We start from the raw sequence: 27,951 nt of genomic DNA, 5'->3' as shown, positions 1-27,951 counted from the left end.
ATGGCGTATAATTAAATAGGCTCCGCTAGTTGAATATTTTCTTCATTTCTTTCCCATATGAAGAATCTAAGCAATAGAGCTACGAAGATCTTTTGTTATAAAGCTCCAGAATAAATCATAAGGCTCTTACGAATATTGAGAACTTAATAATACTTAGTATACTTTTATATTTTTAATTAATAATTAAATAAAATTTGATAATTAAAAAGTATATTTTTAATTATCAAATTTTACCCTGATATATATTTATTTCTATTGCCTATAGGATTAAAAATAATGGATATAATGCTCACCAGAGTTCTAGGCAATTCATGCAGAAAAGAGATTTAGTTTTTGTTATCAAATATACTTTTATTACCCCTAACGGAACAATATTCATAAAACTATTGCGCCATATTACCTTCGAAATAATAATGCAGTTTGTCAATCTCTGGTTGAATAATGGTGAAGAGGCTAGTTGTACCGTAAAATCTGACAAGTACATAGTTTTGTGCATCTACATTTTTGCACATTTAGCTTTTACGTATCTGTGGCGGAAAAGATTAATCCATGATTCCTTACGATCCATTTAAAAAGATAGACTTTTATCTGAATTACAGCAACAGTTTGGTAAATATTCTGGTTCGAAGAGATTTTGATTTAATCAAGCTTCGTTTAGTTACTTTGGTTGTTTTTGAGAACGTACTTATCAATGCAGATGCTAATTACACGATGCCAAACGGGAAATGTGACGTATTAAAAATGGAAGATACGAATATTACAATTTCCGAGAACTGTCTATAATGCATTTAACATAAGAGTGCTTCCCGCGCTTACCGAAACTGCTTTCTAAAAATAAAATTTATTGTCACGTGTTTTTGGCTTAATACGGGTCCCATCAATAATATTACGTAGCGCTCAGTCTTGTTGGAAAGAAAAACAGCGCAAGAGATAGGTGTGCCATAACTAATTAAATTAATTAGACTGCGGACAGGAATCTCAATTAGGGCCCTAAAAGCCGTACCGGTATCTGTCCCGCGAGGCGTAAGGCAGTTCACTGCATTTAATTAAATGTTCGATAATTTTTATCAGCGTGTACTACGTTCCGCATTCTAGTCATTTCTATTTCAAACATAACTAAAGGAAGTCTTAGAAGATAGCATGCATAATCATAATAAAATTTCTTTATTAAAATGAATATATTGAGTCCTATTGTAGGAGATTTATGTACAGGAACGTAAGTTCATCTGACTCCATGGTAATGCTCAAGAGGTTTCGAATCCACAAGAAGTGTTTTTCCTACACAGGAGACTCCTATCGGGTAGTCTTCGAGGCAAATGTATACAAATGGGATCATTATATTACCGAGATCGTCACGAGGGTCCGGGTATATTGGTCGGTAATGTCGACTACATTACAGTGATTCAATAAGCTAGATCCCCGTATCAACGGAAATGACTGACTCGGTACGAACCGGCCCTTCATATATGCTAAACAATGTTGGCTTAGATTTACTCTCTGTACAGACATGCTACATTTTCTTTCAGTCGTTAATTTACTCTATCACATTAGAGACTGCCTCTTACTGTTAATTGATCAGACAACGGTAAGCGCCATAGTTTTGAAGTTCTACATATTTTAAAAAATGTGCTACGAGCTATATCACAAGCTGTACAGTAGTACCTTAGGAACCACCGACCTTTATTCCTATCCAACGTTTAAGACAAATTAAGCTCGAAATTGATATTGCTTTTCACTCACGTCACTTGACGGCCAGCTAACGATTCATGTTACATACTTTAAGAGGTCGTTCTAATCCAACTATTGCTTTGTGTTATCTTGGAAGGTTAATTTTGCTGTTTAAATGAATTACAACTGAATAGGTCTTCCTTCTTGTCCGGCCTCAGAAAAAGAATTTAGGCATGATTCTGTGTCCGCCTCAACATAGAAATAGGCCAAAAAATTGTCTCTCCTAATTAAGTGACAGTACCCGCGACGCAACGTCATCTAGCATCCAATCAATAGCCTGAAGAAGCGAATCCTCTGACGTAAACGCTGAACATGGAAAAACACGCCAATGATGCGAGGTTATAGACTCGAGCCGTAGATGTTCCGCTATATCCATGCAGTTCAGGGCTCCAGGTAGGTCCTGCAATAAGATAACAAAAAAAAACAAACAGTTGTCTTCGTTGATACAAAAACATGTAGGTCTGAAGGCTGACAGGGCTTTAGCAGCTTTTGAACCGTATTTAGAGCACTTTTATTGGCCACTGTTCATACCATCTGATAATGACGAATGCACTGAAACCCAACATTCCCATTATTTACTTCCTTACGGTTCTTTAATTTTCACAAAGACAAATGTTTATATAGGTGTAAAACATATATGAAAATTATATTTCATATATACCATCCTACATCGAATATTCTCGACAGGAATATTAAACTACGAGACGCATACAAGGTCTTCACCACTTCACCTGCTTATTAGCCAGTACAAGCAGTGTGGCGCCAAGCAGTCGTTCATCCTGTAACAGCCCGTGCAATTCCGTAGCGCAATCGTCCAATCTTCTTCTATCAGCCGAATCCACCACCCACACAATCGAATCCGTCGATTCAAAATAGTTCCGCCAATAGCAGCGTAACGAAGTTTGACCGCCAACATCCCAAAGATTAATCTGCAAGGTTCGTCAGGGGTGATACAAATATTTACTGGATGCCCATAGAATTTATACTACAAGCATGACTTGGACAGAGAAGCCACGTAGGCCCATACGGAGTTACTGCAATAGATACGTTGATATATTTACATGCAACAATTTATGTGCCCGTGTGGAAGATACAATCACGAAAACCGGCTTACAGAATTATTATTATTAACTCTATTATTGCTACTGTATTAAACTGACTAATAAAGAATACTGTGACAGATTACAGTATTGCAAACCTCCTAAAAGCTACATACGATAGGTGAAAAGTAAGGCATTTAGCGCAAGTACTGATTAACAGAATATAAGTGGAGAAAGACATAGAATTGTTTTTCTTTAATGCCGTACAAATTCATTTTTCAATAAAGTAAAATCAGTCACCATTCAGAATCTTACAGTGCTAATTCACTTCTTCATATGAGACGTAAGCTACCTTGTAATCACGATACTCCAGTGTCGTGATGTTAAAGCCTAACGTTGCCGCAATTACGTCAAGCGGCTCTCCAAGCAGTCGTTTCGACAAAGTGGTTTTACCTAGAAGCAGGAGCAACAAGTAGACGACTGATACGATTTGTCAACAGAAATCAGCTTTAGGCGATAATTATCAATACACTTGGTCGACACGTTTTGTAGGATTCCACAGTAATCACAGTAGATCAAGTAATACCTGAATGCAGCATTCATATAATACAGAGTAAATTATTTTAAATTAAGCTATCTGCAATACACGTTCTAAATTTAGAGTTCTAACGAATTTGTAATAGTTGTTCATTTTACCTGCATTATCGAGTCCTAAAACCAGAGTTCGCAATTCGTGCTCTTTTCGACGGACCTTGCGTAGAATATATAGTAAAACCATGTTGATGCTGAGAAAACGCCTTCTGTCTGTGAAGACAATTGTTATGGGCCGAGAGTGAACGTTGATATAGAACAATATACAAAAACGGGAATCTCACTTTACTAACACATTTTCGCACCAGGAAAACGCACTAGTTTTTGCAGTAGAAATCGTTCCCAAACAATAAGCTATAAAGATCTTCACTGTGCTAATTTTGTAGCTGTTTTGCCTTTTGAATGAAGCCAACTTTATTAGCGCCTAATACCTTGGACTCAAGATAGCTAGAATGTAGATACAAAAATCGTAAGTTAGAAATCAAAATTTAACTAGTATTTGTTCCCACAATACCATAATCCGAACGCCCACAAGGGAACGTGCATTGTGTAACATGTAAACCCAAGTGGGTCTTGTTTGACTCTCATTTGAAGCTGATTAAAATGATATCAATTTCACGACAATAATATCGTAATTGACTGATAATATAAAACTAATTTTCTTGTAAATACTCTAAACTACTATAATTATCACAAACACTAAGTAATGTATTCGCGCTGCTAGTCAAACGTTGTCGACTTTGACGTTGTCTAACTCAGAGAACGTTTTATATCTCACTAGCCGGCCGGTTTAACAGTTTAACCTCGAACAACGATTGGAAACAAGCTACTTCTACCACAAAAAAATACAACAAAAAAAAATACTGCTCAAATCAACAATTCAAATTTGTTACTTTGTCAGCTGGTCTAAACGAGCTAATCAACCGCTTCTCCAAACTTAGTCACAACCATCGTTTTTGAAGACTTTCCGTCGTTTAACGGCTTATTCTATGGAAGTCTGGGCGCGGGCTTGCGTAAGAGCTCACTGAGTGTATTAACCAAGGTAGGTACATATACTATGCATGTAATATATGTATATCAATCATCCGCTTTTGATAAATGTAATATATAATAATATATATATAATATATAATAATGTGCGTTTATGTGTCGTTATTAAGACTAGAAGCATTGGCCTACGTTCTCTCGTACATACAGGTACATGCAGTTAATATATATATCTACATATATATTCGTACAAAGGAGCTGGGCCAGTATTTGAATATATATATATAACCAAAAACATTTTAGGATAAAGGTAGCAGTGTATAAAAATTCTAATTTAGTCTGAGAGTGTCTCCGTTGACGAAAGTATCAAACAAGTATGATAGAAGTTTACATGTGTGAAAAAAAGTGCAAAAAGTAAGCTTCAATAAGCTAAGAAAAACTAATCAATTATTTGTACAGAGCATTACAGATTTTTCCTAGAGGTCAGTCATATTATATAATATTTTTTAGTGGATATTTTGAATTCCAACTGTCGATAAAAGCGTTGTAAGTCTACCACACATTACCCTGACGATGCTGTATGAGGAACTTATCGTATAAATAAATGATTCGGGTTTGGCGTATGATACCGGCGTTAGGCATTGCCTTAGACATCTGGCTTTGAGCAGAAAACGAAATGTATCTATAGCTAGTTTTAAACCTAGAACAATACGCGTTCTATAGTGCAGTAGACAAACACATTACTACGGCGCTTTTCTCTGAGAAAGGGAGATCCACAAAGGAAGTGAAGGGTTGATTCAAGGCTTGGCACTTCGTGGTACTGTTAATTTCTCAAATGCAAAGTATGAGTTAACTCTAATGAGGTGGGGCGAAAAGAATCAGGAGTTTACACCTGAGCAAAGCTACAGAGAGTTGTGGGACACTGTAGATTGTCGTTAAAAAAGTATTGAGCAAACTGAGAAGTACGCTTTGCTTACTACCACTTTATGTTTTAGGCTTTAAAATTCAGCAAATTTTAGTAGTCATTTTATATAATTTTTATTTTGATAATTTTATTTTAAAACCACCGCTTAGGTTTACCAACGTTCTACATTGAGGTCGTTTGAGTTGTTCATGACATCTGTAATATTCTCACAACGATGACACTTTTAACTTATAGATAAACTTGAGTAGTTATCTTTGCAGTCTGATATGTATGATAAATATCATTGAGTAGTTGTAAATCTATAGACATCTATAAATTGTGGACTAGTGTGCATTTTGGCTTTCATTCAGTCACCAGGCGACCATTAAGCGCAGCAATTCAAAATTTGAAATCACTTGAATATATATATAAAACAGTGAAACCAAATGAAAAACGTAAAATGTTGACTAAAAATCAGCAACAAAAGACAGCGTAATATTATATAAAATTAAAACGACTTAGTCCAATCTGTTCAGGTATTTCCATTTTTTTTTCGGCGGGGTTTGTTGAGATCTCTTAAAAAATATGCTCAGAGAATCTTTGGGTCCATATTTTCTAAATTTAGCGTATCTGCATACGGTCCTTAACATAATGCTTAGTGATTTCTCGTCTTTTATGCAGACATCGTGCGAATTCGAATACGAAGGCAACACCAGTTAGTTTTATTATGGCAAAGCGGAAGTTGTACGGTTCTAGTTGTACGGTTTTGTAAATAATTTGCTCCGAACGAAGGTTACCTATGCAAATATATGGCTCAGTTGTTCTGCATAATGGCTACGAACGATGACAATAACAAACTGATCACAGCAAAGCGTTGAATGGAAAAAATCGAACGGATTTTCAAATCGGATGCAGGTGTGCCGGTTTTCATGTAATGTTCAGCCAAAAAAAAAGTACCCCTTGTCCCGTATTCGATTATCAAATAGACATGGTCATACAATGAGATTACTAGAACCGTAGTTATAACGGAAGACATTGCGTTTAAACGTAAATGATAAATTTTCAGTGTAACATGCTTGTCAGTATAAAAAAAATAAATGAAAAATCGGCCAGGTGTTGTATTATAGAAACAAGTTGACGCATTGGCCGATCATTTCTCCTATGACTATAAGGCCTTTGCGAAACTCTGAGCCAACGAGCTTTACCGTAACTATAAAACATGTACAGAGAAGTTGTATTTTGGGAATTCTTGCGAAGATTTCCGGTGCGAGCTATTACACTTTGCTTGCTTTCCACTCACTAAAGTCTCTCTATAAACGCTTGTAGTATGCTGGAAGAATCCAATCTAGTGTCAGGTATGATATCTGCATGCGGATAGCAATTATGTTTGGCAGATTTGTTTCTATAAGATTAGATAACTGAATGCAGTATTTACGGTGTGCCTTTTAGGAATACTAACGGTAGTCTTATACAGTAGTTTTGTGAACAATTTCAGAGAAAAAGAAATCTTTAATTTAGTAAGAGAATACTGGCACATGCATCAAGCTTTAAGCACAACAAGCAAGAAATAGACACGAAATTATGTACAGTTGTATTCTAACAATGTCTCTGCCTTGTTTACTAGCCAATACTTTCTTGGATTAGACCATAGTCGTCAATTTTTGGTGTTGTATACAATGCAATGCATTTTTCTTTCAGGCGCAGTTGTCCTTACCAGTATGCTCACTGAAAGCAGAAAAAATGGCGTTTTTAATTGAATAGTCAGATCTCATATGTTGTCCAGAAACTACTTAATCTATCGGGCCGCCCATCAAACACATCAGCTATTGTTCCGAGAAGCTTCTCTTAATCAAGGGAGTTTCAACTCTCTCATCACCCTTACTCGACATGTGGCGCTTGCATCGCCAAAACTAACGTTAAAAATTGCATCTCATAGCGCCTCTAGGTTCTTTCAAGCGCCTTCAACTGGCGCAAGAGTCGAGCTTTTGCACGGTGTATCTGTGAATTCGTCTTGACCGTCGTCCGTAGCAGAATGGTCTTGGATAAAATGGCTCTCATTATGAAGTTTGTAATTTTTGCGATATTGCTCATATCCGTTGTCATAACTCGATCAAAGGCTGTCGCTACTGACGAACTTGAGGAGCCGGAACAATCAACGTGGTATCTGCCCTCGTGGGATCAGACAATGCAGCTCACAAGGTTTTTAGTCGACGCAATGGTAAAATCATCTGTACAAGAGCAGCAGAACCAAGAACCAGTACTCGACACAGGCATTCCTATAAGTTTACTGCCACTTCAACCGCAGCAAGAAGAGAATGTCGACGACGATTTGCTGAAACGATCACAGAATCTTGTGACTCAGCAGAACTACTTGCAGCTGGCGCCCCAGCAACACCAGACGGCTGAACAGGAAGAGCCTGTGACGTTACAGCAATCTACTGCTCAATCGGCTACACGACAGCAGGTTCAGCCACAAACTCGGTCCCAGAGCGGGTTCCAACCAGCAACCCAACGACCGATCGTACGAAAACCCGTGATTCGGCCAACGATGACACCAGCTCTTACATTAACGACAGGACCAGCGTCAGCTCTGGCCTCGATGTTCGTCTCCTGGATGTTCGGCTCACAGCAACAAGAGCAGTTAGACCCTGCAACAAATTCGGCTTTACCAGCGAACTCCGTCAGTGATGTTCTTACCAACGCGGCTAGGGATCCAGCTGTTCGTTCGGTCGCCCAGAAGATAATCGGTGATCTGGCCTCGGTCTACCTCCGGCCACAGTCATCAACACCGATGAAACAAGCCCCTGTTGATGATTGGGGTATAACGGACACTTCTAGTGGGGGACACAATGAAAGCACTGAGCCCGCCGATGCCGCGATTCCACCTACGGAGACGAAAGCAGGCGGATGGGGCAGCTGGTTTGGTTAGAGATGTGATATTTGATAGTATGTGTATATTGTAGGTAAACGTGAGTGGAGGGCTGTTGACAAATTTCGCACACCCCGGAAACTGCAGCACGATATTGGCGTTCAAGAGCAAGTTAAACGTATCTCTACAAATAAGATTTTTTACTCATATAGTAAGCAAATAATACACAAAATTATAATTATTATATTATTCATTCTAACAATTCTTCCCTTTGTTATGGTTCAACATAATTTTTCACAAACTTGCATCGTTGACCCGTTCGGCACTCCATATAGCCAATCGTTCTATGCTGATCGCTGCACAGGCGATCATACCATAAAAGCCCCTATTTAGTAAATTTTCGTACTATCGTACAGTATTTGTAATCAGCTTCAATGCGTTTCTTTGTAATATAGATAGATATTGGAAAAAGTCCCATGGGACTTTCGTGAGGTACAATCAACTTCAATGAATCATGATCTTTATAGTAAGTAGGTAGAATCGTATTGCAAAGTTTCAGAACATGTCTTGAAAGCCTATAAGGTCATCTTTATGTATTTTGTACTGAATCGCCTAGTATACTTGCGCAGATCTCACTTAGAAGGCAACTTTAACATAATGAAAGTAATAATAATGATTCATACAATCTTATTCTTTTATGATGTGTACTTTATGGAGCATCGTATTTTCAAAAGTATTATTTAGCAAACTATCTATTATTGTACAGTATTTGCAACATGTTCTAACACGCTCTAATATCACTACTATTCATGATACTGTAGTAAGATATTCAACGTTTAAATAAACTGTCTAATTATGTGGATTATGTCATCTATGTTTTGTTGTGACTACGGCTTCTGATTCAATTGGACATATATTTTTGTTCCAAATCGTAAACGATGTTAGCTATTTACTCGCAGCTGGCCAACACTTCATTCAAGTCGTATGATACTTCATCTTCGTAACGATCCCCATTAAGTCGACCACCTTGAAATGTGTGATTTTACATATATATATATATATATATATATATATATATATATATATATATATACATACATATGGGTAAATAGTGGTGTTGTAATTATATATTCAGATTCTATATACACCAACTGCTCGGGCTACACAGAAATATATAGATATTGTGGTACTGAGCAAACTTTTCTAACCGAACTGCTGAGCTGTTCAGTTAGTGCTAAGTCAATTTAATAGTAGCGTATAATCGACACTGGGGATACAAGTTAAAGTATAAAATCTTATGTCAATCTTATTAAGCGGCTACGTTTAGGGATATAACTTTCGGTGGAATTGACAACACGCAAAAACTGTTTAGATTGTTACGGAGTCCTTAGTAGATGCTGCGGTAACTCTGTTCATGCTATATTCTGCATATTTTATTTGCCTTATTTTGTGAGAGGTGTACACAGTTCCATGAAATTTTCTAGCAAAATAAAGTAACTATGTTGGAAAACTGTAACGCAGAGACCGAGATCTCATTGTATCGACCCCTTATTGGAAGATGGTTTATCTACACTGTTACTGCTAAGACCTAGTTTTCAATAGTGTTAACATCTGCAGGAAGTATTTATCCAAGTCACTGAGATTTTTGGGACGACCAAAGAGGTCTCGCAAAAGTAAGTTAAAAATTTTTTTTGTTGTTGCTTAGCGCTGGATTTTACCCGTCTACGCACGCTTGCACCACAATTTTATATGAAGTATTAACGAAGCCATCAGCTACATCGAAAGTGTCATCTCGGATTCCTTAATATTATAATTCGGACATAATTTAAACATTAAATTTAATTACTGATCAGGCTACATTCACTACATATCACGAATTCATTTTCCGTCCAGGCATTGTCGTATGCAGAACTGTAGATAAATACATTTTAAGTACGACATTGAATAGTAAACTTGAATCATATGCTACTCCTCTTTTGAGGATTAAATGCTCATTTTAAATAACAGCAGATATCAAAAGGCCAAAAAAAGCTATGTTCACAACACGAGTGAGCCACTTTCGTTAGCAACAGCTATAGCAAAAAGGGTACTGCAGTAACCTACGAGAGTAGTGGTCCAATGATCTGCGGATTAGGACTTCTCCTTTCCGTCGATTAGTGTCGGGGCAGATCGTTCACTACGAACTGTTGCCAAACACACTTACGTGGCAGAATCGAGTACTTTTCGATTTGATGTTTTTTTTTTTTTACCTCTCCACGTGGTTAGCAAGAATCAAAAGCGCTTCACAAGCAGATCGATCCAAGTGTTAGTGACGCGTCGCACTAATGCGCAATAGGAACAATCAAACCTACTGCGAACCTTTGTGGTAGAACGAAGTTTAAAACCGTCTGTCACTGATTGCCAGTTGTTTGAGATGGCCGAAGTTGATCCAAAAAAAGCGACATCCATTTACGAGTTTACTGTAAAGAACATCGATGGGGATGAAGTTAAGCTTGATAAATACAGGGGAAAGGTCAGTGAACTATTATTACACAGCCTGTTCACTCACTGCATTAAGAAGAAAGTACACAAATGAATAAAAACATTCTAAATTAGTAGAATAATACAGCAATAATACATAGTGAAACTAAGGTAAAGTCAAACTTCTTTGAGCAGTCCGTAAGATTCGCTGGGTTTTTGTTAATTCCTTATTGTAAACAAGACATTCTCTCGGACCATAACTGAATGAAATTCTTAAACGGTAATGACGAACAGTAGCAATTAATAGGAACCGTACGGTTATTTTTATAGGAGTTGAGACTCTTACGCTGGGCCGTCGATTTGACAGGGGAGACATACCAAAGTATAGCTAGCCTTCAATTGTTTGTATAAAAAGTCGAATTACTTTAATATAAGCACTTTTCGAAGCCAGTAACGTGGTTTTAATAATGGCCTAAATGCATTTAGTTGGTAGTGTGCAGTTTACGGGAAAAACTGTAACGATCAGGGATTTTCTCGATTTTGCTAAATATAATTTGTTTTTATCAAAGTATTCCACATGCGTTTTGGAAATAACAGTGGTATATAAAAAGCTGTCATCTCATAATTATATGCTTTCAGCATTTTTTAGTTTGAACCAAAATGGCAGTCGGTCATCCGATTCAATGCCCACCAGCAGTAAAAAACACGAACAGAACCTGCTCGGTCAAATCGAGGACTAACGCACACACACGAAAAGTCAACTAGTTAAACTAACTAATTTACCTATCTAATTATCGTAACAAGAGCATTATTGTATTAGTAAAAATATTTCCTAATCAAAATCGACATAAATTTCTTCGCACGGAGAATCACGTAGATGGCGTTGCTTTAGCATACTTGACTGATTCCATATTAGTGAGCCTGATTATTATATTAGAGACCTAGGTTATTCTACCAAAACATCCAGTTAATAACGATACCCTTAGCGGCGATGTTAACCAACCGAATTCAGATCAATTAGAAATTATGACTACTCAATGGGCTTACTCAGTGACTTTTATGCAACATTCAACAACTCAAAGAACGCTCATCGCTTCTTTCGAATTTACGAGTGGCTTCTTTGGGACACTTATTTGCCTTCAAGATCGTTGTTTAATCGTAAAGGAATAGCCTTAGAATGCACTATATTGAATCCATAAACAATTATTAAATATTTTTAATGGACAGTTAAATTAGGAAAATATCAAGCTTGCACGAAAGGGGTGAGTTCCACATTCACTATGAACGCGTAATACGACAAACTTTACTGTACTGCTGACTCACCATCACCGGTATAATAATGAAATCGTTATTATTTTTGTCTTGCAGGTCGTACTTATCGTAAACGTCGCGTCGAAGTGCGGCTATACCGGACAATATGAAGGCCTTGAGAAGTTACACCAGAAGTACAAGGACCGAGTAGGTTATTGTACTGTGCTCCAATACCGACTCTTATCTGAAGTTTTGTAGGATTGTTCAAACGAGATTTATTTGCTAGACATCGCATATGATAACGAGTGATGACTACGAATCGGTTTGCTCGATTATCATCGTATCTGTGGTTGACTGATCTATTTCTGGTGAACGACAATTTTTAAAAAAGATATTTTATGTCTGCGATCATCATGATTTATATGCCGACGTAGTGTATATATAGTGTTCTGTTTCACTTTCAATCAGTGACCGTACGTATGCGAGGAATACCCGATTTTTTTTATCAACAGATTACACAAACTTATGTATGAACCAGTGTTTGTAGCTCGGTTTAAGAAGAGAAACTCGCAGGACTGCATTGTCGATTGTATCGTACGGCGCGTGCGGCGCAGAATTAGGGAGTCTTTAGATAAATTAAGAATTTTAATATGATTAATCTCTAATTCATTTTAGGGCTTCGCTATTCTCGGCTTTCCGTGCAATCAGTTTAAATCACAGGAGCCCGGAAATGAACGAGAAATCAAAGAATTCTGCTCATTGAAGTATAACGTCACGTTCGACATGTTCAAAAAGGTGAAAAGGCATTTGAATGAGATCATATGATTTAATAGCACCAATATTATGAGCCGTATAAAGCTAGACTGGGGTATCTGTTCCGCGGTAAGATTCAAACGTGGTGACGCATTATGATGAAACTAAGTCGCCTTACGTGCCGTTTTGAGCTGGAGTTGCTTCGCGAATAAAGGCGCCTCGATAGAATTATCCCTTCGTAACAGCGCCGACAGTCAAGTACTGTTCCTAGAAGCGTTTAAAGATAGATTTGAATACGACATTTGTAACATTTACTAAATGTGGCTCATCGTTTATGTAACGGCTTGTTGGTCAATAAATGTCCATGCATTACAAATTACTAGTTTTTACACATGGATTGTATGCGTGAAAATAGTTTATATGCATTACAATAGTAATTAATATGTGATGCGTTTGTTGCAGATTAACGTGAACGGCTCGCACGCAGAACCACTTTGGGTGTATCTAAAAAAAGAGCAGCATGGCTTTCTTATCGATGCCATAAAGTGGAACTTCACCAAATTTCTTATCAATAAAGAAGGTTGTTTTATTATCTGGAATAGAGCACAGATGGATTTGCATTTTTATACTTCTCTCCTTTTGTCTCTCCTTTTATTACGAATTTCCTCGAAATTCGGATCGGGTCATGCTTTTCAGTTAATGATATCCTGTTTAATTGAATAACGTGGCATTTACACATGATTTTATCACTATGGGCGATGTCGCCAACAGTAAGCTAAGGTTAGGGATTACGTTCTTCGTTAGACTATAGGCAGTACCCTACTGACATTGAATCTGCACACATGAAATAGCACGCAAAACTCCAGGTGTCAGCGCTTATTGTCATTAAGATTTTCTTTTTTGCTGAAGTAGTTCTCAAATGATATACACGATATTTCATATCTCAAGGCTGACCAAGAGTAAACATAAACTATTGTACGCACCTATTTCACTGTGTATGCATCTGCGTTACTGCTGTTCGTTACAAGAGAAAAGCATAGAAACAGTCGATCGTTTTGTCTGTGTTTTTGTTTCAGGCAAACCGGTTAAGCGATTCTCGCCTGCAGATGAACCGGTTACTCTGGAAGCAGATATCGAAGCTTTGTTCGCTTAAGTGGCGAGCGAATCACAGAGTTAGCAACGGGCTCATCGTGAATGCTACAAGACACTTCTACCTCGATCGGGTTGAAAATAGCAAACAAATCTAAGAAAATGAAGATGTGACTATTCATTGATAGAAATGAGCGAAAAGGCGCACTTTTTTATCAAGGCTGCAAGAAAGGGGTTCGATGCTGACAGCAAAAAAAGATAGTGCGGTAGAAATTCTGAACAAAATAGATTGGACGAACGAAAATTCGTAGAGCTGGTTGTTGCCTCAGACAGTGCTATCGATAGATAACTCCATTTAGATTCAATGTCGAATAGAAAGTGCTCAAACATTTGAAATAGAGTATACGAACTTAATTGAATGACAGTAACATATTTAGTCAGTGCAAAACGATATCCAGTCCGTCTTATCGCAAAGCATGCGATAACGGCACTGGCGGACGTTTTGAGTCACACGGCAGAGGCCTTGCGGTAATTTACCAATTCGTAACTAAAACGTTTGAAAATGAAAAGTATAACTATTTATGGCATGCTATTATGAATGGAAATCCAGGGACCTTCTTCCGTGCAATAAATTAAACATTTTTTACAGAACAATACATTTTGCCATAATCTTGTGGGGTTAATTTGTTTGTAGTGTGTTCAATTGTCGTATGTATCACTTAAAAGTGTTCCGTGAACACGTCAGCCAAATTACTTAGTCCATAACTACATGGATTCTATTGATGGAATTATTTAACAGTGATTCATTTTTTTAATCATATCAAGTCCGTGAGCTCTATGAAAACAAATATCCCACCACTAGATACGAATCCACGGCATATCGAAACAGTTTATCAACAAATGTAGCCACGTCTGCAAAATAAACAACTATTCACAGCATAAATTCGTATAATTAATTATATGAAAAAATAATTTTTATGAGATTAAACAAGGTCTGTAGAAGAACAGCACAAAAGATATACTTTTTTTCCCGGTTTTAGCTATCCAAAGACATGCTCTGGCTTTCGCAATGACTACTCAGTGATGATGACTGCTATTTGAACGCTATCTAAACATAATTCAGATCGGCTTTTCATCTACAAATTTGGCGAACTCGAAAAATCATAAAGAGCAGAAACTAATAATTCGTCGCTAACACAAAGCGCATAGAATTTTTGTAGCAATCGATTTTCAATTCTTAAATTACATTCTCAAACACTGGTTTCTGACGACTGACCCAATTATAATTCCAATTCCTTTCATCTTAGAGATGTGTCTTTTCGTTGCTGGAAATAGGGCAATTAATGCGCTAAACGAGCTCGAACTAAAAGAATAAATTCTTTGTTTAGGTTTTCTGGCACTATGAGTATTCCGAGAATCGAAAGTATCGCCTTTAGGGAAAAGACCCGATTTACCTAATTACGATTTAGTCCGATTTACCTAATCAAGTTTTGCCCAGATTTCGACTACATTCGTAGGTTTTTTAAAGTAGGTTGTATATTTCTTTTAAATATTAAATGTATGTGGTCCGGTTGAGGCTAGAACGAACGAGGCATGCAGACTTCTGTAACAATTACTTCTCGAAGCTTTACTTATTATTCTAATGAAGCATTTTTTTAGATTCGCGAAAACTTAAGTCTCAAATTGGAGTTCAAAAACATATATCATGCACAAAAAGGAAGAATTCCTCACTTTAAAAATGGTTTTGGAATTAGTAAGAATTTATACAATACAAAGATTGTAGGAAACGATATAGAAATTACTCTTTGATGTGCCAATTATCTTCTAATCAATTATATTGGTTTGGTAAAAAAAGATTTATTGTTTTTAAGCCAAAATACTAATTATCAACCAAATACGTGCCAATTTGACGCGTGACGTTTTGCTATTTTTCTGGTTAGACCTTTCTATCATCATTGTGGAACTTCTGTGATCTCCAAGCAAAAATTGCAGCAAGCGGTTCTTGTATTTTTTCATTGGCATTAAATTTGCACACTTAGAGAAGTTTTTCGGATACTGAAACAGATGGTGGCTTTATGGTTTATGGTGCAAGATTTGGGCTACATTGTGGATGCATAAAAATTTTTGACCCAAGTTCTTCCGATATCTTCCAGGTAGGTAAAGATGTATGTGGTCTGCCTTTGCCATAGCGGGAGAGGATGCCCTTTCTGTACACTAATTACCGTCGATTTTTTTTTCCAGTGGACTGCTGTAATCTTATTAATTGTTGACAGTAGAAGTCGAAATCAATCAAGCAATTTATGTTAGATAGATAATTAGAAAATTTAATCCTACCGAACACATACAGTAGCCAATCTGATTTTTGCCATAGATTTTGGAGCATATCTTTCATTTACGCATTATTATCGTATCCCATCCACATTTCATCATTCATGATTTACATATAGCTTGATTTCGTTGCGTTTTTGCTAAGTTTCATGAATGGAAGTATAATCGAGTAGATTCTTTTGCGTCAATCTGACTTTCAATCAAACTTTGAATTTTTTCTTATCCAGCTTTCTTCGAATGGCTTTGGTAATGGATATTTAGTTTCTTGACGATGTCATGAATAAGTGTCTATCGATCTTGCTCAACTTTTGCAGTAATTTCATCAGCTTTTTTCGTAATTGGGTGATCTTTGCCTGGAGCATCTTTCACATCGAAATTTCTTGAATGAAACTGACAGAATCATCTTTGGGCGATTTCTTCCAATGGCGCGTCTTGGACGTTTATGACTTAAGATATGCGGCTTTAAAACTACCTAGCTAGAAAACTGGTAACTACTTTTTCGACGATCAAATAAATCGTTTTTTTTTTCATATTTTCATCACTGCTTTTAGAAAGCTCGTTATCGATAGTTATTGTACACTCTGTACGATTGGGATCGTTGACGCAGGTCATCCGCATTAAGACGTTCATAACTAGGGTTGTAGAGGAAGCTTAAGACTGCATCATCAAGAACACCGAAAGAAAACAGTAGTATAGGATTGAGAGCACGTCTTACAAGTGGTCTGATCTTGCAACAAGCTTGTATGTACTGGCTGAGTGCGTGGATGATATCCCTAAAACAAATCATTCGTGTCAGTTAAAAGATCTTGCCTACTTTCTCCTATAAGCATTCTTCTAAAAATGACCCGTGTCGCTATATAGAAGGTTTTATATAGGAGGTACCTACCTACATATTTGTCAGACGAACTATCACTAAACGAGTATCATTTTTTTTTACTATAGATTAAAGTGAAACTAAACAGAAAAGTTGGAATTCTTTATTAGTCATGTGGCTTCAATCAGCTTCAGAAGTAAAAAAAAGATACTCCACTTTACGTATACGTACACACACATACACGTATCCAGCCGGCGCTCTTATGCGTAGGCATGGTTTTATGCAGGGGCGTTGGACATATTCCCGCTGCACACTTTTGTACTGCGTTTTTTCTACGCCTTCTTTTCTCCGTCTTCAAGACGTTGGTGCTCTTGTTTCTCTCTAAGATGACTAGTAGTATTGATGCGGTGGATCCCCTTTTACTGGAAGTTACGCCATCCTACGCTCATTCTGCCTTTGTAGCAGCCCCTTTAAGAGGCTGTTCTCTTTACCCGTCTTTTTTTCTAAGACAAGCCGCGCGTCTGCTTAGATCACTCAGTCAATACCTTTAGATTTTCTGCTGTTTGGGTGGCAGACCATACCACGGGCTGGTCCCGGCGGCCACGGAAGTTCTTCCTTAATTATGAGGGGTTCTTCCGCTTGTCTACAATGTCGCAAGCGACACCTCTTCTCAGACCTTCCGCCCCTTTCTCCTCTAAGAGAGCGCTGAGCTAACAGCGTTACTCTGCTACTCAGAGCTTCACATGTGAACGCAATTCCGACTGCCAACAACCCTTTCCCACCGACACTGACGGCGAACATTACGGCAGTTACTACAGTTTGCTATCAGGAGTTCCACAACCCAGCATACCTTTTCCGGTTTTTCTTTTCCTTACACTTTTCGATTTTACACACACGCGCATACTTCCCAAAGTTCCGAATTGCTCCTCTCTTGGCCGTCCGGCCAAGAACTCGCCGAAGTCGTGGTGAGCCGACTTACCGCGGGAGCTGGGGCACCGCTCTGCTGTCCTATCCGGTGGGTCGGAACCAAAGAAAAAGGGTGAACGGAGCAACGGAGGACAAGTGGGGTTGATAGAGGGGCTTAAAAACCGGCTTCCCTTATCCTCACTTCATTCTAGCCAGCGTTCCCTCTCCCAACTGGAGGACTCCATCTTGCTTTCAGCGTGCCCCCGGAGACTCTGCTGGTTGCGGCGCATTCATTGTGACGTTGTCTACCCAACGTTTCGCATCTTGGCTGAGAGTATTATTTTACATCTTCAGCCGTCTTGTCGTTTTCGATTGCAACCGCATTAAACGCGTCGCAGGAGCTTCTGTCACAATAACAAGCAGGTGGCCCAGTGAGCGTGACTGCAACGCTGCGTTTACTATTATTTTGTATCCATCCGTGGCCGGTGTTCGAGTCGCAACGGGCATTGTCGTAAATCTTTGCAGTACCGCAGAGAAACATCGTGCGGCATTACCGCTGGTGACTTAGCTGGCTTTTGTCGACCTACCTGGTCCGTCGGCAGTCCGTGCTGTGTATCATTGGAACAGGCTTAAGTGTGCGAGATGTGCGCGGAGTTCAGCAGTTTCTTGGCTGCCGTCGTGGCGATTGTGAACCAACCCAAGAAACAGATCGGGGTAAGTAGGTGGCGGCTTGTTAGGTGAAATCCTTATGCTGCCTTAATAGTTGATTAAAGGCAGAGCGCGATACTGGACTAGCAGAGCTCTCTATATTGTTAATAATAGCATCTGCCCGCCAAAGCGGCGTTAATTATTGGCGCGCTTAGAGGAAAGCGCTGCTAGTGCACAAAAAGTAAACTGTACATATGAAATCAATTCATATCACAAATGCCATTGCCAGCACTAAACTGAAGCTTATCGCAGAAAAAACGGCTGGCCTTTACTTGGAAAGTTTGAAATCGGCCAAGTCCTTCGCTGGCGCGCCAGGTACAACTTTCTCTGAGTAAAATATGGATCGCCTATCGTAGAGGTCAATTGTATTCTAGAAAAACACTCCACTGGTCACCATCATAATCAGCTGGGGGAGCAGAGTATGTTAGGGTGAGAATTTAGTCGGTTTCGCAACCTCACAATAGGAAGCGTAACTGGTGTTACCGGCGGTGAAGAACAACGGATAAACAGAACGGGCTAATGTTCAATCAACTAATGGAATGTCCGATAAGCAGTCTAATTGTATCCAATGAAGAAAAATCTAGGCGTAACGAGCTACCGGTCCAATATATCAGAAGGACTCTTAGTTAATCTAATCTCGTTAAGTTCTATTTTATAGGTTGAGCAAAAGCGCAAGGGCATTACCAAAAAGCCTTTGGAATTGCGATTAATACGACGAGACAACTGAAAATTAATTGAGCGTACATTGAAAGAGAACTTCAGCCTTTCGTTATTCGCCTGTTACGCTGTCTGATAGTCGGATATTTTTCGGATAGTTTTCAAACTACGAATGGATCGGCTTGAAGCAGCCCCTGCCAATGGCATACAAGCGCACTTCGGTGGCCGCGATAGTATCTACTTTACATAATGTTTCTCGTGACAAGTTATTGTCACGTGCCGTTGGTGCTTACGTGTGAATAAACTGTAGAATGAACGCCATTATGAAATTCCTATAGTCGTGCTTGAAAACGCATGTTATGCTTTCATTATAGACCTGTCTTCATGCTAAGAATGAATGGGCCAATAGCTTTCCTAATCATGTGTAAGTAAAATACTTATTAAAAACGCTCTTGTATTGCGATAGGCGCGTGTGTAAGGAACGCACTGTATGAACGAACGAAATCAGCGACCAAGAGCGACAAAAATCGATAGGAATGACGCATTTAGCAAAACGTTGACTATAGTTTAAAGGGTACCCGTATCAAATAGAAGCTTACTTTTTTAGAACGGGATAAGATTTCCTCTCTTCTTTTGAGGATCGTTTCTGATTCGTCTTTCGCTATTGTAAGCCAACGTTTCTCCCACTCCGTGTTTATAGTATGTATCAAGCGCAATATTTAACACTATTCATATGGGCTTGCATATGACAATACCTGTGATCATTTTAATGAAAAACTCCTTATTAGTTTTATAGTTTTCAGGCATCTTGCATGGAAGGGATAGTAGTTAAGTGATCCCAGCACAGAACCTTGCGTTCGACGCTTATGGTTAATGGTTAATAGAACAAGAAGCCACTGTACAGCCCAATGTCGCAGACCTTCATTAAATGGCGTGTCCTTTGGACCCAGTCACATTATATGTGATCCACTAGAGAGTATATAAAATCTGCTTTGGTATACACATTGTGTATATTGTATATGTGTTTGTACGATTGTATAAACACACGCCCTAATACTGCATTTGACGGGAAACAGTCTTAAATAGAAATAGCTTTTATATCAAATGTTACGCTAGTTATATAGGCTCATGCCGAGGAATTGTCGGAAATGAATTCTTCACTAAAAGCGTCAAGATTCTCACGCACCATAAATCACAATTGGTGTAATATTGAGAGCCAATTATCCGTGTTATTTCCTCCTCTGATGAGGTAACGTGCAGAAATTATTGCCGCGAGACGTACGGAGATACAAAGATAAGTGCATGGTGCTCAACACGGCCATTTTACATAACGATTTTGGGTCAGATTTTCCGTTTTTAGTTTATCCTAAATTCATTCCTGTCTAATCTACTTGGGAAAGGTAGCGTTGGCACACTGTTACTTCGTATTTTTTGTGCCGGATGTCTGTATACTCAGATTTTCGTATATGGATCGAGAAGACATGCTGCATCTACCTAGAGTAGTTTTACATTTGGCATTGACGTTTGACACTCCGTCAGAGGGCTGGCTCCCACTAGGAAACGAACCGTGTGTTTATGCGCGAATCCTAACCTTGGCGATCATGTGTTCGTAAAATTATCAGACAAGTGCATTACACATTAAACTATCGCCGGAATATGCTCTTTCTATATGGCCATTCTTACCAGAATACTGAAATCTCCATCCGTATCTTTATAGCTCTAGATAATCCTGCACTCGTGAGCTCCGCCAGTCGCTCTCATCGTTCGCCGCTGCGAAGCTCCCAGTATCACTAACTGTTACCTCCGTGATGCTCACCGGGTGTTGTGAGCAACTGGTTTACCTAGTTAGTTCATTACTCTACCATAATATATTTGCCTTCCACGAACAAGAAGCAGGCGCATAGAACAGGACATTTTGCGTTTTTTCAATGTTCCAATCAACCGACGACAGCAGACAACCAACCCACTGGTTATTAATTGAATTCTAGCTCGGTCATACTCGATCCGCTCAGTTTTCTCTGGTTGATCTTATTGTTTTCGCTTACTCGTAGTTTTTCATCACGTCCTGCCTCCTTCTGTATCGTGATAACCCTGGCTCGCTGGAGTCTTTTTTGCAGAGATCCACTACTTGATTGATTCTGGTTTGCTGCAGCTGCCTACCGATTCAGCGTTTTTACGCCCATATTTTACATAGCCGACACAATCCGTGAAAAAGAAACTGATAATTAGTTTTCCAGTGAAACGTTTTCGAATCAAAATCAGCACCGCCATATCTGAGCAGACTACCACCTCAGTCTCTCCAGATATATTCCACCGATTTTGTTCCTTTGCTGTAAGCTTTGTAGAATGGCAGAGAGTAAATGCGTACAGTTTATATAGAGGGCTTCGAGGAAGACAATTATATAGCCGTGACGGCCTTGTATGAGAAAGGAGAACAACTATCCGAGACAAGTCTTTGCTCCTAACAATACTGGGGGTGAGCAAGGGGCGAAAGTACTTATAGCAAAGTCAGCAATGAGAGAAGGGTTAGAGAAAAGGAAAAGAAGAATAAGTTTTTGACTTCGAAAGGACTGGGCGGCAGGGCTTCTAACGAGCTTAGCAGTGCATCTGTGCGCGTTTGCATGCAAATTGAGCAGTACGATCAATAGGAATTTAATAACGAACTGATCCGAAATTGCAGAGATGATCTTGGCAAAAGCAGTACGAGTTGCTATGGCGGGTAGCACCATTATCTAGAAGGCGTGTATCGACGTACATACACTGAAGAGGCCTTTAGCAAATCATATCAGTATCAATAGCTCGGTCTAATTGGATTTGCATATGAGAAAGACGTGCTCGCTTCGCGTGACAATAGAGCGTTGAGTTTTTATAAGGCCAGCGACAAAAATCAGACAACTACCAAAAAACAGTAAGGTTGACATAGTCCCGATAGGGTGGAGTCGGCTTATGAACTTCCTAGCCTTGACGTTTCTACGTGGCGTTGAATATGAAACAGGACGTCAGTAATCTTCGTTGATGTGTCACAGTTGCCATTTGCTTAAATTGGTTTGTGTATTCTATTCCCTAGTATGTAACATGATGTTGTCACACATCTAGTTGCTGAAAACGCTTCCGTTTGTCACTAAAGTAGACAGTTATTTAATAAATGTCAGTCGCGGCTATCCATAGCATTTTACGGGTCTTCTGCACGATCGTGTATTTTTTTCTATAGAAATCGAATCTTTTATCCGCGCAAGAGTTTTGCCTTGTCTCTAGCTGTCTCCAACACCAATACAAATAGTAAAGTACAATGGAACATCTCCATGTTGCAGATAGGACTGAAAGTAAATAACACATTGGTCCTAATTTTCAACAGTCTCCATACCTACAGATTGTTCTGTAGATCCCGGTGTTTAAGTGAAAGCCGTTCATTTACGAATTTGAATAGAACAAGATTTCGCCGTTATTCGCATATACAGTTTGTTTGGGACTTTCTTCATTGTGGTTGCCACTACTTACGCTCAATGAAGTCACAATTTGTTGCGGACTTCCCGATTTATTACGTGATCCGCCATTTTGTTTTCCCATCGGTCGCTCGAGGGTTCGTCGCGAACAAAAGCTGCCCTTTCCTAAAAAAAGTGGGTACATCTAAAGATCGATTTTAAGTAAGCTTCTTACTGTATTGTAAATTAATGTTACATTGAATAGAACTATTTCTTTGACTTAAAACAGCCGAGCGTTAACAATGAACGTTGGATTTTTTAACAGAGTTACCTACGAAACCTGCATCAATTATGTACGTACTTCCTCCACGTTAATACTTACCGTCTGAATGCATATACATATTTTACATGACCGACTCGATTCATAAAAAAGAAAGTGATTATTAATTTTTCAATGAAAACTTGCAGCTAAAATTGTTCTAGGTCGCTTATCTATCTAATCGTTCACAATTTATTGTGAAATAAGGCAAAACATGACAATTTTCTCCATGTGAACGGCGTCAAATCGGCCAAGTAAAAGTATATATATATTATTTAAACATTTCTATTTTTGTAGCTACTTAAAAAAGGGAGCTATAAGCCGGACAGCTGTAAGACATTTTTACCGTCAGAGTCTTATCTCGCGAAAACATGTACTTGCGCCCGCAGTGGCAATTTAGGCAAGACGTTAAACTACGAGCAGTGTACCGTTTTCAAACGGCTCTAAACCGGCCCGGATCAACTTATTGTTGACTTTGATACCTCCACCAATCAAAAAGAACGATCGTTTGGTTATCAGTGGATTGTAAAGGATAAGGTGCGACCTTCAAAGATATGTACAGGTTTGCTAGCGGCTGATGGGCAAGGGACTCATGTAAGGGCTATAGAATATCGCAGACAGTGCGTAAATTGCTACGGCGATCAACGCCGTCGAATTTGCACTATTAGTGGATAGCGCGCTAGGCCTGAACCAATGACAAGCCGCTTGAGTGATAACCTTCAGTTTGCCTCGAAGGTTCTAAGGTAGCAACGGGTAAAACTGTGCACCAAGCAATTTCCCCTCATGTCCTTTCGGAAAGACAACCAGCGACTGCTCAGCTGAAGTAACTTAAACTGGCCCCTTGGTGATTTCGCCCACTTTTCCCGGCGCTCCGAGGCTAGGAATGGAACTAGATGACTAGCTAACTGCCTTAAGTATCAGGGTTGGATAAAGGGGTTCTCGATGGGCGTATTCGGTATGGGTAGAACCGCGGGCAGACTTCACTGTGTTGTAAGCAATTTAGCAGCGTATTTGTCCATCTGTATGGTGGAAAACGAAGTGTTTCAAACAATAGGAGAAACTTCGCATTTGTGTTATTTACGTATCGGGTATATAAGCACGATGCACAGACGTTTGAAGATTTATCAGTGAAAAGTTAGTTGCATATGAGACCGATCATTTAAGCTTTCTACCTGCATTTCAGCCCGCCCCTAGTTTTCGATCCTTGATACTTTTAAACCCAGACAGAATGCACAGCCAGCGGCGTGATCTACTAGCTCTAAGACTGATAATTTGGGTAGCGGATATGGCTAATGTAAAATTTCTATGTGCATCTCAATGTAAGCTACCAATGCTGTATTTACCTAAGTATGGGTTTATAGGAGAACAGAGATAATTGCCGAGGAGCCCTGCGCAACTCAATCTAGTTGAGCAGCTTTCGCCTCACTTCTTTGTTAGATCACTACTATTATTTTTGTTTTGTACGTTCCTCACCAACTCTTTTATCTAGAAAATGCAAATTTGATCTCCCGTTAGATGTATCATTGTCCCAAGGTAGTCACGAATGACGTCGCACAAGTTGACTGCTCTGATCATGTACTTTACTAGAAAAAATCTAGGTACGTCATCGTTGTTTAGAGCCCGCATCGGTCCTTCGCCAAATCCCTATTAGGAAAGAAGCTCGATCAAAAAAAAAAAAGAACATTCATTGAGCCCGTCTCTGTTGGCTTTCTTTTTGTAAGTTCTGCCGTTTTATTTATCTAATTTATCTAAGCTAATAATGAGAAATGAGCAATTAATTAGTCTCCTAAAAAATAAACTTCCTTCTTCTGGATCTACGAGAAGACTACCGCCCTAGTCATATTTCAAAATCCGCTCCGGTGAAGTTAACAAATATTTAATATTGCTTAACATCGTGACGTCTTCTTTGTTGTAATCAGGGATACCGTCCGCTTCTATGAATAGGACTAACCTTGTCGTTAAAACAGCCTTAATTTTTAGGACAAGAACAGGCTACCCGGTTGGATGTCATCGGAAGCTTAATATAGTTTGTGGCATTTCTCTACTTGTCTACGCCCTGTTTCCAACTTACGCTGCAGTGTCTTTTATTGGGCAAAATGAAATTGGTTTATTAATACTTGCGTTCCGTCCGGGATTAACGAAGTCCTGAAAACTTTCATTCGAAGTAATGACTTTATTATTGCACTGCATCATGATTCGTGTTTTTTTTAAGTATGTTTTGTTTGGCTTACGTGTGACCCTGCCTCATTACTTCGAAACATAAATTCCACAGTATATATTGCCTGAGTTTAGTCGAACCCAGCTTGATATCCAGCTACCTTTCTCGACGGTTCTCTCTACGAGCAGTTAGACCTAATAAATAACATACGTCGTATTAATGAAGGACTGGTCCACCCAGTCTTTTTATATAGATTGGCAGGTAAATGCAAGCTAATCCGGACGCACAATATCCCCCAAGGCTGTCTAAAGCCCCCTTTGCGAATGGAGCTCGTACAGGAGGCGACCAGCGTGGTACAGTGATGCAGTAACTTCAAGACATTTGCTAAGTGCCATCCTCGACTAGAGTCTATCTGTGGCGCCCTTGAACTATCCGCCATCACTGATAGCAGAAGCCGCTCTTTGAATGCCGCTGTGACCGCCATCGTTAGACAGATCGCATTGGCGCGCTTTTCAAGATCCTTATATTTCACTTTGCTTGCACTCGGATACGCACGCGTTAACAAGTCACGTTCTGCAAGGTTTTCGCGGACGTCAGCCGGGAACCTCTAGGGTCCACGTATCGGCATGAAACTCACCTGCTATATGCTGGTCTGGGCAAGAGGAGAATTTGAAATGTATTTTGATGATAATTAAGAATTTTACACAGATTTCGCATGCGTAATAGAGGTTTTATGAACATCTAAAATGGCTCAATAGTACAACACTGTGCCGACTATAACGCAATATACAAAAGACAATGATTATAACGCAAGTCACGCCATTTATGGGTCCCGAAAGAGACGAGAAATCATCACTTCAATGACACACTCACTACATAATCTGTGTAAATAAAGGAGGATACTGTATGAACCGTAAAGCAAATCGATACTACCGTAGAGATATCTTTGCTCACTGTTACCTGTGGAGATACGAATCGCATGGAGATGTGCCAGAGCGGTGTGTAGTACGGGATGTTTTCACATTTCATCCCCGTTGCATTACGGCCAACGAACAGCACTTACAATGAGGGGTCGCTGTTCGGCACTAGTCGAAAACACCGGTGTCAATGTCGATCCGATGATGGCAACCTTGACTTAATTCGTTAGTTCAAACAGAGCTTATGGTTTTCTGCTAAAAAAAATTACCTAAACAGAACAGGCTCGAAAAGACCAACAAAACCACGATCGTGCGAATAATTTAGACAGATGACGATACGATAAACCAATAGACCTGCATGCGAAAAATTCGCTGCGAGCCATTATCTGTTACGCTAGACACCATGCAGGAGCTTGAAACTTACTGAAGTATCGACAAGAGCACCTATCGTTTATCGGAACTGGCTGAAGTAGAAGAGTTTTTCGACCGAGGAAACTTCATACTGCCTGTAAAAAATATGATTTCTATTATCATCTCCTTATTGTATACACTCCGAATCTTTGTAGTCGAGACAATATTTCTTAAACAATGCTTTAATAGGTATGTTTCCCTATGGTCCACTAACCATAACGACTAAAATAAATCGTTTTTTTTAAAAAATAGAAAGGTTCATGTTCCAGTTCTAACAAGTGAGCACCTGCTTTACGTCGATGCGTATCGATTCAGCGTCACTAAATGGCTAGGACCTCCAACTAGTCAGTACTCTAGCAAGGCCGTCAAACATTGATTGTTTTTTTGTTTACTCGTATAATGCCGGCTCCATTTGTCGGCCGTCCGATCCTAGTTTGATTTGGTTTAGCTACTGTCTAGGCATACCCTTGTGGAATAATCGGAACGTTACATCTACCGACACATAACAGCAGGTGATACTCATAATGGTAATGATAGGTGATGATGTCGCTCTGAACTGATTTCACAAATAAGAAACAAAATCGCTATGCAAGCTCGAAACAGCAAGGCAGCTCATTTCTGCATAAATACTGTTTAAATATTTTTATATATTTTCTTATAGTATCTTATCTTATATTTGCGTCAATGCGTGCGTCATGTGGCTAGGATCTAACGAGCACTGGTCAATTTGAATGTTGAAAACTCAAGATAGTCTAGATAGCCGCAACTACATAATATTTTTTTCTCTTCAATGTGCTCGATGTTAAAGTGTTATAACGATACCGGTGTTATTTTAATGTTCTACGCATTGTCTACGTTCGTATTGTTGATACATACAGGGAGCTGTGCAGCATCACTCAATGTGCGGCTCTGGTGCGCTGCAGGAGTGCCGCGAGCGCTCGTCCCCAATCCACCAGGTTCCCCAAATTCCAGTCACAACCCAGGTAACTAGAAAAATGGTCACTTTTGTTTACTCATTGGCATTAGCGCAACAGGCACAAGCATCGATGCTGGTTTTAGTGACAACTGAATAAACGTGAACTTATTTTTAACTCCCAGATACATCCACCGTTTTCTATTCCACTATTTCTATCCAAGCTATTTTCTAGAAAAACTGCGTAGATATGTCGTATGTTGGCCGGCTTTAATACATAGACAATTGATTTATGATGACTTAACGATTTTTTACACCCTCACTTCATAACCATTTTCAGATCTCGAAAAATAAATCGGAGTAACCCATCGCTAGTTGCTGACATTCATGATCGCATCATGTAAATTTTTCGTCGCATTTCCGGCATTTCTGCAATAAAATCCTATCAAAATCCAGATCGTTTGTTTCTTGCATTGTAATTAAATACACTGTGTGTACTTCGCCAGAGGGTAACTTCACAGTCCCATGAGGCCCTGGGTAAGATAATATCATGGTTGTGCTTTAGACCTGCATTGGGTCCTCTTTGTGCCATCATCGTGTAACTCCTAGATGATCAGTTTCTGACATTTAAATATTTAATGAGGCAGGCATGTCTGAGGACACTGCTAAAGTGAGTCGATCCATGTCCTTTAGGGGATGTAAAGTAGATAGGATGGTCTGACATAC

At 39.1% G+C, this 27,951-nt stretch overlaps 2 protein-coding genes and 1 long non-coding RNA gene across 8 annotated transcripts; 2 read left to right on the top strand and 1 right to left on the bottom strand.

The window, feature by feature from the left end:
- Positions 1–1,145: 1,145 nt before the first annotated feature.
- On the bottom strand, positions 1,146–8,088 carry Arl2 (ADP ribosylation factor-like 2). Of its 6 annotated transcripts, none has more exons than XM_086974481.1 (5): positions 7,948–8,088; positions 3,465–3,572; positions 3,121–3,221; positions 2,460–2,657; positions 1,146–2,128 (listed from the first exon to the last, which is right to left on the bottom strand). In XM_086974481.1, exons 2-5 carry the CDS (start codon positions 3,544–3,546, stop codon positions 1,952–1,954), a joined length of 558 nt encoding a protein of 185 aa, XP_086830607.1. In that variant the 5' UTR covers positions 3,547–3,572; positions 7,948–8,088; the 3' UTR covers positions 1,146–1,951. The 6 variants fall into 6 exon arrangements, with proteins under 6 accessions (XP_086830607.1, XP_022670145.1, XP_022670146.1 ...); XM_022814410.2 differs by lacking the exon at positions 7,948–8,088 and adding an exon at positions 4,253–4,397; XM_022814411.2 differs by lacking the exon at positions 7,948–8,088 and adding an exon at positions 4,058–4,246.
- A 2,189-nt stretch (positions 8,089–10,277) lies between these two features.
- Positions 10,278–14,615, top strand: LOC111254008 (uncharacterized). The gene is made up of 5 exons (XM_022814413.2): positions 10,278–10,631; positions 11,948–12,037; positions 12,506–12,625; positions 13,046–13,163; positions 13,660–14,615. Exons 1-5 carry the CDS (start codon positions 10,533–10,535, stop codon positions 13,734–13,736), a joined length of 504 nt encoding a protein of 167 aa, XP_022670148.1. The 5' UTR covers positions 10,278–10,532; the 3' UTR covers positions 13,737–14,615.
- Positions 14,616–17,981: 3,366 nt separating this feature from the next.
- LOC111254812 (uncharacterized) lies at positions 17,982–27,680 on the top strand. Its single transcript, XR_002675197.2, has 3 exons — positions 17,982–18,434; positions 27,191–27,295; positions 27,566–27,680. It is a non-coding gene; the product is annotated as an uncharacterized LOC111254812 (long non-coding RNA).
- The last annotated feature ends 271 nt before the right edge of the window (positions 27,681–27,951 follow it).

The sequence above is a fragment of the Varroa destructor genome, unplaced genomic scaffold (assembly GCF_002443255.2).
Source record: "Varroa destructor unplaced genomic scaffold, Vdes_3.0 BEIS01000007.1, whole genome shotgun sequence".
NCBI lineage: Eukaryota > Metazoa > Arthropoda > Arachnida > Mesostigmata > Varroidae > Varroa > Varroa destructor.
The sequence above is the reverse complement of the archived record's forward strand: the minus strand, read 5'-3'. Positions and strand labels throughout refer to the sequence as shown.